At 41.4% G+C, this 15,084-nt stretch overlaps 1 protein-coding gene across 3 annotated transcripts in view; it reads right to left on the bottom strand.

Moving 5' to 3' along the window:
- Positions 1-15,084, bottom strand: part of prkg2 (protein kinase cGMP-dependent 2) — a 100,189-nt gene that overhangs the window by 64,028 nt on the left and 21,077 nt on the right. For all 3 annotated transcript variants that reach the window (XM_043696215.1, XM_043696205.1, XM_043696194.1), the window contains exons 3-6: positions 7,350-7,516; positions 4,948-5,061; positions 3,463-3,568; positions 2,646-2,709 (exon numbers count right to left, since the gene is read on the bottom strand). In XM_043696215.1, coding sequence (XP_043552150.1) covers positions 2,646-2,709; positions 3,463-3,568; positions 4,948-5,061; positions 7,350-7,516 — 451 coding nt within the window. The remainder of the gene's footprint in view (positions 1-2,645; positions 2,710-3,462; positions 3,569-4,947; positions 5,062-7,349; positions 7,517-15,084) is intronic.

Genomic DNA, 15,084 nt, shown 5'->3' with positions numbered 1-15,084 from the left:
TTCTGCCCTTAAAGTTATTTTACCCGCAAGATTAAGTTTACCTTTCTCATCCATTCTGTTGTCCATGTTTGAAATAAAATCAAGTCCTTTCTCTTGCCAAAATTGCCTGTTACAATTTCCAATTAATTCCCTTCCCCAGGCTGTTACAACTTGCCATTAGATTTCTTACATCCAGAGCTCATTTCCTTGCAGCGCTGAATTTTCTTGCTGAGAACCAGCCATTTGTATGATATTTCCAAATATAGAGCAGGATTTGCCAGGGAAATAATATTGAGTTTATTATTCATACCACTATTACTGCATACATTGTCCAGCAATTTGCGAAGAAACATCCTCATTGTGAATTGTTATGAAATTCTGGATGATTTGTACCATTCTACTGTTTGTTCCACAACAACAGGAGCTCCTTGATCTCTACAAGTTTCAAGGAATGCTACATTTGCATAGTAAACATAAATTAACTTTGTGACAATTATAGTGCAAAGACACTTAATGATGAGATTTATGTATATTATGGCAATGCAACTTAAACTGTCTGACCAAAACATTTGTTGATGTGGGGAGGATGGTGGGGGATTTTGTGCAACGGAAAATTGATTAGCTCAAGGATCCAGTTAGGGTGTAACAGCTTTGCCAGAAATGCCAATTAGCTGTTCTAAATTTTGATTTGAGCCCCCACAATTGGACAAATATGAACCGACAACACAGATGAGATAACTGAGATTTTCATGTGTTGAGCTGAATGGAAATACAACAGTCGACCAATATTTTGCCAAATTTTCTCCTGCCTCCATTTCTGGCAAGCATTCCTCCAAACACCTGCTCCATAGGAAACTCACAAATATCTGGGAAAGTGTTCATATCTTCACCTTGGAGTTGGGTGTAACCTGTCTTCCCATCTTCTGGCCCAAGAAATTTTCAATGAAATTGGCAGACCAGAACAGGGACAGAAAATATAGCAGCCAGAAACTGTGAGAATGGTGAAACCACAATAAAACTGGCATCAACGGGCATCTTCAGCTTTACATGCCATTCTTCCAGAAGTTTCTCTGATTACTACACTATATATATAAGGACAATCGTGCAGAAATAATAAACAGATAAAGATATTCTCATCATCTTAATATTAAACTACAATTTTAGCTGGAATAAAATACTATAAACAGTTTTAGACAACACATATACTGGCTATGCAAATGTATGGGGAACAGGCATCAGAAAAAGACCTAGGATGGAACTTTATCCAGAAGCAATGGCTTCAGTGGAAGCCCTCCTCCACATGATCAGAAAAGTCTGTATGTCATGATTGTCAAACTGTTAACTGGATCAAACTGAGACTTTCCAGTTAATGGGAGTCAATTAGCTCAGTCTGCTGGATGGCTGGTTTGTGATGCCTAGGGATCAATTCTCACACCAGCTGTGAAGGATCCCCTTCTCAACGTTCCCCCTAACCTCAGGCCTGGAGATCCTCAGGTTAAACCATGACAACTGTCTCTTTCTAATAAGGGAACAACCTGATGTATGATAAGACTAAGGTGCCTTTATGTTTATTTTGAAGACCAAAATGCATTTGCTTAAAATGACCAGTTACTATTTGCATTTTCAGATATACATCATTCACAAAAAACTCACATAACTAATTTTTTTATCACAAAAGCCTACACTTGTGTGGTTTTTTTTGTCTCTTAGAGGAAGATTCACTCATACAAAAATGAAATTCAACAATCAGTACTTATTTGTTATCATGTACTTTCCAGTTGTAATTTGGTCTGTATTGAAGGCTCTCATCATTCCATTAAAGCATTTTTAGTTGAGGAAAAGAAAATACATTCCTAATAAGATCATGTGTCACCCTGCTAGAGGAAGGATATTATTAAATTGGAGAGGGTGCAGAAAAGATTTACCAGGATGTTATCAGAACTGAAAGGTTTGAGTTATAAGGAGAGGCTGGGACTGTTTTCACTGGAGTGTAGGAGGTTGAGGGGTGACCTTATAGAAGTTTATCAAATCATGAGTAGAATAAATAAGGTGAATAGCAAAGGTCTTTTCACACAGAGGGTGGTTCGTATGTGGAATGTACTGCCAGAGGAAGTGGTAGATGCAGGTACAGTTTAAACATTTAAAAGACATTTGGACAGATACATGAATAAGAAAGGTTTAGAGGGATATGAGCCAAATGCAGACAAATGGGACTGGTTTAGATTGGGAAACTTGATTAGCATGGATGAGTTGGATCAAAGGATCTGTTTCTGTGCTGTATGACTCCATGACTCTTTAACCAGAAAACTGGATTAGTTTGTGACACCAAAGTCCCTAAAATATCTGGCAGTCCTCCATGCAAAGATAACTAATGATTAAAAGAAATGCGAAACTTATATTTAATTGAGTTTTCATCATAAGAGTTTTACTAAAATGCATTTAAAGGCTGAATAATATATATGGAAAATATAATAAATCATAATTTCCTTTCAGCACAATTTTTGATTTTATATCCACATTCCTAAACTCTGATGTGATGAATTGACTGCAACCTCCAGATCCAGTACTTCTAGATTATCCAAAGCTATTTTGAAATAAATGTGAGAAACAGAAGGGTGAGTGTCTGCAAGATATTTCCATTACTTCCCTCCCAATGAATAACTTACAACTTCCAAGCAGTCTACTATCTTCACCAGTTTATCTTCTGGTAGATTCTTCAGCAGAGAAACACTATAGAAATGTATGAAACGTGAATCATTAAAAAAACATTCTGGTTTGCACTAAACTGGTCAGACAATTATTACTGAATACACTCTGATATAAGCTATCAAGCCATTGTTCGATCTTTTGAGTCCTCGGAATCATTGTTCCAGGATCAATTTACTTTCATTGAGCAGTGCAATATAATTGTTAACATGTTCTGAAATGTAAAACAGGGGCAGCGACGATACAACATGGAATTTCAGGATGAGAGGGGAAGCAGAAGGAAATGTGCTTTTCATTTCTGCAGGGAACTTGTTCAGATTTTTTTCTTTTGCAAGGGAGAGTAAAGAAAGTACTTTCATAGATCACAGATTGGGTGGACAACTTGTTGCAGTAAGAACATTAAATTGAAAGAGTTGAAATTATTCAGATGAAATTAACAGGTAAGTACTGTTTAGAAATGATTCATGCACAGGTTATTCCTCTCTCAATTGATGCAAGGTTACGCTGTAAATGTTGACATAGGCTTTTCCTGATTACACTTCCAACTTAAATGGCAGATCATGAAAATCTCAGTGCATTGCTCAATATTTGCTTTTCAATTAAGACTTAAAAGTAAATTATCTGATCATCATTACACTGCTATTTGTGGGATCTTGCTGTATGTAGTTCCAACATTATGTTCATGGCTGCAACTCCATAGCATGTACTGATTGTAAAGTATTTTAGGATTTAATCCTGCAACATATGCTTGCACGCAATGCTAATACTGACATTTACCTTCTGAGAAAGTTTCTGTACTGATCATGTCTGGCCTGCGCAGTTCCTCTCATAATATTCCGGAAAACATCTTGGTCCAGTACCCATGTTTTGACTCTGCTTAAAGCTTTAGGAGAGTAATAATAATTCAAATAATAACAATGGTAATGACAGGCAATATTCAATTTACTGTCCCCCTCAAAGACAACAACCTGAATGAGCCTGTAACTATAGATTTATCTGATCTCTGACAACATTTTTTTTCCACTGGAGCACTGGGCGACCACTTCTGAAAAGGTGATGTGGGGGCTGCTCAGTCCATTTTAATGACCAGGCCTCATTAATATTGGCGATGAAGTAAGCAAGTATAAATGACTTGCCATAAGTAGCTCACCCAGTGTTAGCTGATGAATAATGGGCAACCTGGAGGCCATTGCGCTGGCACTTGAAGCAAATTAAATGAATATGGAAAGACAGGTTGAATGGAGGGGTTCCAATGTGACAGCAGTAGCCACTCTTTCATTGAGAAGGATATATTCCTGTTTATGCGGTGTCACAAATAATTTTTATTTGTAGAAGCCTCTTGCTTTTATTGAGCAGAGTGTAAGTTCATAGAATCCACTGAGAAAACAAGGATTTAATGCAGTTCATGTATCTCATCCAGCAAATGTCTGAAAGAAGTGATAACTAAAACTATCCTAAGAAAATCTGAACATAAAGTCAAATTTTCAGCTGAATCTAAGAGAAGTCAGGTTGGTAATGTAACAGTAAAAAATTAAATGGAATGATTAATACTATTATTATGTTAGTACACCACATTTTCATGCAAAACATATGGCCCTTTGCAGGGAAGTCATTAACAGAATATAACAATTCTTTAAAACCAGTAACTAGGTGATTGAATTGTACATTAATCAGCACTAAAGAAGTTTACAAAATTTTACAGTAAGAATTTTGCATATACTTTTGATTAAACAGAATCACTGTTATTGAATATTAACATTTAACCTCAATACACACTTACATTTAATTAATTCATTAATAAGAGCAGACAATTTTATGAGTATAATCTAATTTTGGCATCAAACAATGGTCATGAATTGGTTTTGCTTTGTTGTTAAAGTTTGTGACATTGGTCAATAGTTATTCATTATTGTACATCTAAAATTCTTCAGAATTGTCTTGAGATTGTTGTAAGCGGAAGGACTAAAGGGACATACAATGCCATTTTCAATATGGTTTGGGAATTAACCTCCTAAGTAAAATGCCTTCACATAGAAGCTTGCAGCTAATGGAAATAAAAAGGTAGCATTTATTAATCCCTCCATAATAATAATCTAACAGAAATACATGAAATACATGGCTGCTTCCAGAATGAATATCAGACACAAGTTAAACATGTTAATTGGAGGATTCACATTTTAAACAAATGATTGAACAAGCAAATAAAAAACTCAATGACTAAACAATTATTTTATTGCACATTAAGTAATGGAAGAACTGTACCTTTCACAGATGCTGTCCTTGTGCAATTATATAAAATTGCAAGCTCACCAAATGCCGTCCATATACTGATAGATGTTAAAATTTTGTTATTTTGAAGGACTTCCAATTTGCCTTCTGTCAAAAAAAAGTAAAAATATTAACAACAAAAACGGAGAATTAGTTTTGATGCAAGTAATGAAATTCCAGTGTAGCAGGTTTACCCAATATATATCCTAAAAATATTTTAGAATTTGAAATTATCTTAATAAGATTATACAATATAAACACTTTGCTTTATTGCTCACCTCAGGATATCTCGAAGTGCTTTACAGTAGATGCCCATTTCCAACCTGCAGCAGGTCAAACACCAGCTAACCTGCCATTCTGGCTGTGACCTCAGACAGAGGAGTCACTCCTATTAGACACCCTGCTCCTAATTGGACGCACCTATTAGCACAAATGGGTGTAAATTCCTGCCTAGGGAGGCTGAACTAGAAACTAACTAGAGAGGCCATGCCAAGTACAGTAAAATTTTAATATTCAGTAATTTTATTATACAGTAATATGTTTGATTTACCACCTCCAACTCCTGCCCATCTCTCAGTTTGACAGAATCTCCCTTACTGTCCCCAGCAAGTTCTCCCTATTTAGTTTCCAGTTCAGCTTCCTTGGCAGGAACTTGCACCCAGTGGTGCTATTGCAAGCATTTTGATTGACTGGCATGTCCGTAGAGGTGGAGTATCTTCCCACTTGGAAGCAGAAGTCACAACCTCAAGAACTAACCACTTGGCAAACCATAAAACTCAGTCACAACTTTCAAGTCCAGCAGACATGACCTCATCCACAATTTTTCAGTCGATGGGCAGACCCATTGCCTCCATGAGGAACACAGCACCAAATATTGAAACCACAACTTCCTGACTCAGAGACCATATTTGACCAACTGAGCAACTATTGGCACTGCTGCTCAACGGGAAAATCGAATAAGTGGGCATTACATGGAAAATAAATTAGGCAGAAATTTAACAGATAGCTTACCAGACTGTGTAAAATTAAAATTATCTCCATCAAGGTCCTGTAAAATACGTAGCCAACTAATACTCTTTATCTAAATGCAGAAGCCATGGCTCAGTCAGTAACACTGTTGCCTTTGAGTTGAAGTTGTGGATTTAGGTCACACTTCAGAACTTTGATCAAAAAATTCAAGTTGAAACTCAATGCAGTGGTGAGGCACATTGCTCAGAGGATCTGTCTTTCAGATGAGTTATTAAACTCAAATTCTACCTGAGATCCCAAGTGGACAGAAAAGATTTCAGGACATTATTACAATGAAGGACAGCAAAGTTGGCCTGGCCATCAATGACCCTGCAACCAACATCGAAGCAGTTAATCTCATTGGTGTTCCCATTCTATTTCTGAAAGCTTGCTCCGTACAACTGCCTTTCAGGTTTGCAATGCTACAACAGTGATTACACAGCAATGAAAAGTACTTCACTGGTGGTAAAGCATTTTGGGATATCCTGGGTTACAAACTTTTTTTTGTAAACTCAAGTATTTTATTCAGATCTTACAAATTTTCATCAGATTAGAAGAGTTTTAGTTCTTTATTCTGGTACTCTTGACTTTATGTCATATGGGATTTTTAAAACTTTAGCCTGTTGGAAAAAGATACCGTGAAATAGGTGATCATGTGTAGTAAGGAGACCCATTTATAATTACACTGAAGACAATCAAATGGACTTCTCTGGAATATATATTTCAGGAGGTTTTCCTTCCTCCTGCCTTACAGAAATAAGGGGCAGTAGAAAACCAAAAATAATATGAAATACATTATCCCTGCTATAACTATGGATGTCTGACATTCGCCCAGGCCTACAGGTGGGGAGACAGAACGCCTGCCTCAGACAAGACTAAAGGCTCCAACTAGCATTTCAGGAAAGCACTATCTGAAGAACATGTGGAGAAAGCAGCAAAAGGTTAAAATTTACTCTGATCTTGAGGGACTATGAGGGGCACGGATGCTAAAAACCCACTTCATCTGGACATCTTTGGCGAAAACCCATGCAGACATGAGAAGAACATGCAGACACCACATAAACACACAACCCGAGGGTGGAATCAAATTGGGGTCCCTGGCACTGTGAGGCAGCAGTATTCACCACTGAACCACCACGCTGCCCTCGTGTCCATGTCTGCAGTCTTTCCCAGAGTACTTTTTCTCACCTGCACCTGTTGACTGAACATTATGAGACCTGATGGCCCTCAAAACGGACGATCGCTAGGAGCAACAGATGACTTGCTGACTGGTTTAGCAAAGTGTGCCCCCATTATGTTACAACATGTAATGACCAAAGCAATTCTTCCCCCAGTTTAACTTCTAGAATAATATTGAGAATTTTCCAAAATTCCAAAATGAAGAGTACCTGCTAACACAAAGAGATGGTTGCCAGGTTCTCCTTGCTTAATAACATAGTCACCATGTTGATAGATTTTCTCATACATACATTCCACCATATCTCTGATCTGTTGTGTCTCCAGTCGCTTCAGAAACTGGTTCTTGTTGAGGGCATCGGTAACAAGCTTCTTCACTCTGACATGGAAACAATACAGTCTGTTACACTAGGAAGTGTCCATCAGTGAACATAATTTATCCCATTATCTTTGTCGAGAAAACTGAAACAAACTATCACTTAAGTTGAACACAGGCCTTAGAGGCTAACCAACTGCATCAGCTGTGATCATCACTTCAACAACAATAAACTCATTCATGTAGAGTATTTAATAGAGGCCTTAAAATGGGCACAATGAGGGTCACCTTGAAAGCAAATGCCCTGTGTCCGAAGGATATTTTATCTGATATGACATTGAGTTACACAATTTTCCAGACACCCATCTGGATCCCCTTATGTATGAAATGAGGAGCTTTATTCTTTTGCCCTCCCTCTCAAAATTGTTGGATTGCATTATGATGAATAGGTTTGTTTTTGCTGTTGAATCTTCAACTGCTTCAATGGTGCCCAATTCAAAAATAAAGGCCTAGTTTAAATAAAAATATGCAATTGCAGTAGTCAGCCATGTGGGCCATAATTAAACTCTCCAGTTCACATTAAAAAAACCTTCTCAAATGCTCCTCAAACCTTTCAAATTCTTCCCTTTTCCGCTCTCCTGCTCTCCTCAACTCCTGCCTTTCCGCCTTTCCTAAACTCCTTCACTGTCTCAATCCTCTCTGCCTCCCTTGCTCCCCAGGCTCCTGCTTAGTGCCTAGGGCTCCTTGCCCCCTCAGAAGGAATGACACCTTTATATTTGGAAACAATCAGAGCTGGAAAAATGAGGAAATACTGCACATTTTGCAGATGGGGGGTCCTAAATTGTTCAGCTCATGCCAGTGATTATGCTCCATTTGAGCATCTTCCCAGCTTTGCCATCGAAATCTATTATCGTAACCATGTTCTTCTCCCTCATTTTCTTGTCTAACATCCCCTTCCTCAATACCACTCATGTCAACTTCTTCCTTTGGTTGTGATTTCCATGTTTTGGGTAACATGGTGCTTCAGTACTTCGTAGTGAATTGAATTGATTTGAATTGTGGAGCATGAAGGCAGTCCAGCAGTCAGGCAACGTGAGGGCCTTGCATGCTGGCCTGCTGCGGACAGCCTTTGGAAAGAGACTGTTAAGTTTATCTTTTTAACTTTGCTTCTTGCTTTTCTGCCCGATGGTTATACTGAGTATAGCTGTCTTGTTTTCTTCATTTCTCTATTCTGTAACCAAGGATTGTGGCGAGGTACTCTATACTTCAGATGGCACCGTGCGTTACTGACATGGTTACACTGTAACTACGCTTGTAACTGGAGAGGCAGTTCCTAGGTACCTCCGTACCAAATATAGCGCTGTAAATGGTGATTTATAAACTCTTCACTGGACTCATTTGAGTACATGTGACAACAAAGCGAATTCAATTCAATTCCAGTGAGGCATTGCTGGCCTTCTAGTATGAGTGACTACTGGGAGGTTCCCAATACTTATTTGGCCTCCATCAAAATCTCTCTTGGGATTCGGTTTGTGGCATTTCCACATTACCAACCCTCATGTCATTCTGACATGTCAGGACAGTGGAACTAAAATCCACTCTTAGCACCAGAGAGAACAGAGACAAGTAATGTGAAATACAGGCTGTCAATCTTTTCCTAAGAAATTACCTTATAATAAAGAAGCTCTTTTAAGTGAATCCAATAGAAAGGTTGGGTAGAAAGGTATGAGAATTTGGGAATCTTTGGCATCTTGCTACCTGTCCTTGGTGAATTGTGCAGAAGGGATAGGGCTTTGGTTACAAAGGAATGAGTTAGGAAATAGTAACAATGAAGAGTTGGTTAGGACGTACAGCATCAGGGAGGGGTTGGTTAGGACGTACAATAACAGTGAGGGGTAGATTAGGACGTACAGCAACAGTGAGGGGTTGGTTAGGACATACAGTAACAGTGAGGGGTTGGTTAGGACATACAGTAACAGTGAAGGGTTGGTTAGGACATACAGCAACAGTGAGGCGTTGGTTAGGACGTACAGTAACAGTGAGGGGTTGGTTAGGACATACAGTAAAAGTGAGGAGTTGGTTAGGACATACAGTAACAGTGAAGGGTTGGTTAGGACATTCAGTAACAGTGGGGGATTGGTTAAGATATACAGTGAGGGGTAGGATAGGACATACAGTAACAGTGAGGCGTTGATTAGGGCATACAGTAACAGTGAGGAGTTGGTTAGGACGTACAGCAACAGTGAGGGGTTGGTTAGGACATACAGTAACAGTGAGGGGTAGGTTAGGACGTACAGTAACAGTGAGGGGTTGGTTAGGACATTCAGTAACAGTGAGGAGTTGGTTAGGACATACAGTAACAATGAAGGGTTGGTTAGGACATTCAGTAACAGTGAGGGGTTGGTTAAGATGTACAATAACAGTGAGGGGTTGGTGAGGGGCAGGGAATGAAAGGATATTGCTGAGGATTACATTTTCTCAGATCAACTGCAGATATCTCCTATCACTGGCATGTTCCCCACATACCCCCAATCCTACTCTAATTGCAACCAGTTTCATTCAAAAGAAAAAAATAGACAGAAAGAAACAGAAGAGAGCCAAAACGAAGTTGACAAGCAAAAGGAAAAAGAGATAACCAAAAGGTGACAGGGAGAAAAAGAGAGAGAGACAGACAGACAGACAGACAGAAACAGAGAGAAACCTGATAAAGACAGCAGTGGTTAATGGATGTTTCTTGGACTGGAGGAAGGTTGATCGTGGGATTCACTAGGGGTCAGTATGGGGCACCCTTGCTCTTCCTGATAGATATCTATGATCTAGACCTTTGTGTACAGGGCACCATTTCAAAACTTGCAGGTGAAAACATGACAAGGGCTTTAAAGGTCATTCACAAATTGGTGCAATGGGAATAGGACAACAAGAGCCCCATTGAAAATTGAGGCAGAGAAATGCAAAGTGATTCACTTTAGCAGAAAGAAGATGAAGAGATGATACAAAATAAAGAGTACAATTACAAAGTGGAGACAAGCCCTTGTCTTGCTCCTTTTTCTAAAGTGCATCATCTCACACTTATTTGGATTTGGTTGATCTGCCTGTCTGACCAATCCATCAGTATCCTCCTGTACCTAAGACCTTCTTCCTCATTGTTAATCACCCAGCCAACCCTCGCCATTCACAAACTTACTTATCATCTGTTCCAATTCTCATCTATGTTGTCTAAATATACATCACAAACAAAGGGGATCCAGCACTGATCCCTGTGGTAAGCCTTTGAACACCAGCCTCCAGGCACAAAAACAGGTTTTAACCACCAGCTTCTGACTCCTATACCTAAGCCTGGCTGACCTCATTACAATCACTACAAAGGGTAAAGGGGAGAAAGTAGGAGAATGGGGTTGAGAAATATATCAACATGATCAAATGGTGAAACAGACTCGATGGGCTAAATGGCCTCCTTCTGCTCTTCTATCTTATGGTCTGTCAATAAAATCTAATGTTTGATTTTGTGTGATAATAGTATTTGCTCACACTGGAACTGCAGGACAATTAGGCCAGTGTGCTCACCAGAAATGTATTTACACACAGCTCCAGACTTACAATGTTATTGCGTCATACCTGCAAATTTGCATAGAACAGGAGCACAGCAGCAAAAAAGACCTCTAAAATTGGTCAGGGGCAATTCTCGGACACAAGGGCATCAGGGAGGGGAGGTAGGCAAAGACTGGATGGGGGAATTAGACAGGTAGGAGGCGTGATAAAGGTGATTTCCAAGTTTTGCAGCCCTGTCCTGTTCTCCACTCCACACCCCTGTCCTGTTCTCCACACCACACCCCTGTCCTGTTCTCCACCCCATTCCCCATCCTGTTCTCCACCGCGCACACCTGTCCTGTTCTCCACCCCACACCCCTGTCCTGTTCCCCACCCCACTCCCCATCCTGTTCCCCACCCCAGTCCCCGTCCTGTTCCCTACTCCATCTATCCCACTCCCCGTCCTGCTCTCTATCCCACTCCCCATCCTGCTCTCTATCCCACTCCCCGTCCTGCTCTCTATCCCACTCCCCATCCTGCTCTCTATCCCACTCCCCGTCCTGCTCTCTATCCCACTCCCCATCCTGCTCTCTATCCCACTCCCCGTCCTGCTCTCTATCCCACTCCCCATCCTGCTCTCTATCCCACTCCCCGTCCTGCTCTCTATCCCACTCCCCATCCTGCTCTCTATCCCACTCCCCGTCCTGCTCTCTATCCCACTCCCCATCCTGCTCTCTATCCCACTCCCCGTCCTGCTCTCTATCCCACTCCCCATCCTGCTCTCTATCCCACTCCCCGTCCTGCTCTCTATCCCACTCCCCATCCTGCTCTCTATCCCACTCCCCGTCCTGCTCTCTATCCCACTCCCCATCCTGCTCTCTATCCCACTCCCCGTCCTGCTCTCTATCCCACTCCCCATCCTGCTCTCTATCCCACTCCCCGTCCTGCTCTCTATCCCACTCCCCATCCTGCTCTCTATCCCACTCCCCGTCCTGCTCTCTATCCCACTCCCCATCCTGCTCTCTATCCCACTCCCCGTCCTGCTCTCTATCCCACTCCCCATCCTGCTCTCTATCCCACTCCCCGTCCTGCTCTCTATCCCACTCCCCATCCTGCTCTCTATCCCACTCCCCGTCCTGCTCTCTATCCCACTCCCCATCCTGCTCTCTATCCCACTCCCCGTCCTGCTCTCTATCCCACTCCCCATCCTGCTCTCTATCCCACTCCCCGTCCTGCTCTCTATCCCACTCCCCATCCTGCTCTCTATCCCACTCCCCGTCCTGCTCTCTATCCCACTCCCCATCCTGCTCTCTATCCCACTCCCCGTCCTGCTCTCTATCCCACTCCCCATCCTGCTCTCTATCCCACTCCCCGTCCTGCTCTCTATCCCACTCCCCATCCTGCTCTCTATCCCACTCCCCGTCCTGCTCTCTATCCCACTCCCCATCCTGCTCTCTATCCCACTCCCCGTCCTGCTCTCTATCCCACTCCCCATCCTGCTCTCTATCCCACTCCCCGTCCTGCTCTCTATCCCACTCCCCATCCTGCTCTCTATCCCACTCCCCGTCCTGCTCTCTCTCCCACTCCCCGTCCTGCTCTCTCTCCCACTCCCCGTCCTGGTCTCTATCCTACTCCCCGTCCTGCTCTCTATCCCACTACCCGTCCTGCTCTCTCTCCCACTCCCCGTCATGCTCTCTATCCCACTCCCCGTTCTGCTCTCTATCCTACTCCCTGTCCCATTTTGAAACCAGATACAGGCAGACCTGCCAGTTTCTCCAGTATTCTTCATGTTTGTCCAACTCCTCAACTATTATTAAATAGAAACTAAAATATTCTTAAAGATACTTCAATTGCAGTATTATATAAATATTAATTAAGTGGCTTTAAAGTGGGAGATGGTATTATAAAAGAAAATATCTAGCAATTTCCCCATAATCACGATTACAGTTATCCATTGACACTTATCTAATCTATCTCCCCCAAATGCTAAATTTTTCACTTTCACCCAACGGTTTGCTGCACACCTTCAGCGCTTATGCTTTCATTTATACTTTTATAACTGTTCACTCATCAATTCTCTCAATTTCATTTAAAAACTGTTCCCAACATACTTTCTGGTATGAAGTTTCCGAGATTGTTCTTTTCATTGTTTTAGCAAACTTAAACACCTCTTTTCCCCTCTTCTCATTTCTCCTTATTGGAATGAAGCAATATTGACGATTTTGGCTGGGCATGGTACATCGATTATTTTAAGAGCTTGGAACATTTTTGCTACCATATACTTTGTTATTTGCATACTGTCTAGCAGAATATTGATAGGACTGTTAGCAGCAATCTATGGGTTCTGGAGTACTGCTGGCACAGACCAGACTATCATCTGTTGGGGCTAAATTTGGTCTTTACAGTCATGTTTCAGGATTGGACATTGTCCCTTGATTGCTTTATTCGGTTAATCATATCTGCAAGTGTACTGGTAATAAATAGAAATGAACCATATAAAGATTTTCAAGTTGATATGGGATTTTCAGTAGTTCACAAGCATTTTGCCCTCAATTTAGTGTGTATTTATCCAGGTAGAGTTTTACAAGAATGTAGCGAGAGGCTAAATAGGCTGGGGCTTTCTTCCCTGAAGTGTCGGAAGCTGAGGGGTGACTTTGCAGACGTTTATCAAATCATGAGTGGCTTTGATAGGGTGAATAATGAAAGTCTTTTCTCCAGGGGTGGGAAATCCAAAACTAGAAGGCATAGGTAAGAGGAGAAAGATTCAAAAGGTACAATGTTTTCATGCAGAAGGAAAACTGCCCCAGCCTGTTCAGCCTCTCCCTCTAGATCAAACCCTCCAACCCTTGCAACATCCTTGTAAATCTTTTCCAAACCCTTTCAAGTTTCTTAACATCTTTCCCATAGCAGGGAGACCAGAATTTAACACAATATTTCAAAAGTGGTTTAACCAATGTCTTGTACAGCTGCAAATCAACCTCCCATGGCCTATAATCATTGCACTGACCAATAAGGGAAAGCATACTAAATGCTTTCTTCACTATCCTATCAACCTGCGTCTCCACTTTCAAGAAACTATGAACCTACACTCCAAAGTCTCTTTGTTCAGCAACTCTCCCCACAACCTTACCACTAGGTTTATAAGTCCGACCCTGATTTTCCTTTCCAAAATGCAGCACCTCACATTTGTCTAAATTAATCTCCTTGGCCCATTTGCCCATCTTATCAAGATCCCGTTGTCCTCTGAGGTAACCTTCTTCACTGTCCACTACACCAACAAACTTACTAACTATACCTCCTATGTTCACATCCAAATCATTTATATAAATGACAAAATATAGAGGACCCAGCACCAATCCTTATGGCACTCCACTGGTCACAGGCCTCCAGTCTGAAAAACAACCTAGTTCTGTATCCAAATGGCTAGTTCTCCCTGTATTCCATGAGATCTAACCTTGATAATCAGTGTCCCATGGGGAACCTTGTTTAACATCTAACTGAAGTTCACATAGACAATGTCAACCACTCTGACTTCATCAATCTTCAAGTCACTTCTTCAGAAAACTCAAGCAAGTTAATGAGACATGATATCCCATGGACAAAGACATGCCGATTACCCCTAATCAGTCTGTGCCTTTCCAAATACATGTTAATCCTGTCCCCTCAGAATATCTTCCAACAACTTACCTACTACTGATGTCAGCTCACTGGTCTATAGTTCCCTTGCTTTTCCTTTCCTCCTTTTTTTAATAATGGCACCACATTAGCCACCCTCCAGTCATACGGCAACTCACCCATGGCTATCGATGGCACAAATACCCCAGCAAGGGACCCAGCAATCACTTCCCTGGTTTTCCACAAAAATATAGGCATTTGACAAGGTTCCCCATGGGAGACTGATTAGCAAGGTTAGATCTTTAGATTAGATTACTTACAGTGTGGAAACAGGCCCTTCGGCCCAACAAGTCCACACCGCCCCACCGAAGCGCAACCTACCCATGCCCCTACATTTACCCCTTACCTAACACTATGGGCAATTTAGCATGGCCAATTCACCTGACCTGCACATCTTTGGACTGTGGGAGGAAACCGGAGCACCCGGA

This window comes from Chiloscyllium plagiosum, chromosome 1 (assembly GCF_004010195.1).
Source record: "Chiloscyllium plagiosum isolate BGI_BamShark_2017 chromosome 1, ASM401019v2, whole genome shotgun sequence".
Classification (NCBI taxonomy): Eukaryota; Metazoa; Chordata; class Chondrichthyes; order Orectolobiformes; family Hemiscylliidae; genus Chiloscyllium; species Chiloscyllium plagiosum.
Note: the sequence above shows the minus strand (reverse complement) of the source record. Positions and strands in the feature narration are given on the sequence as shown.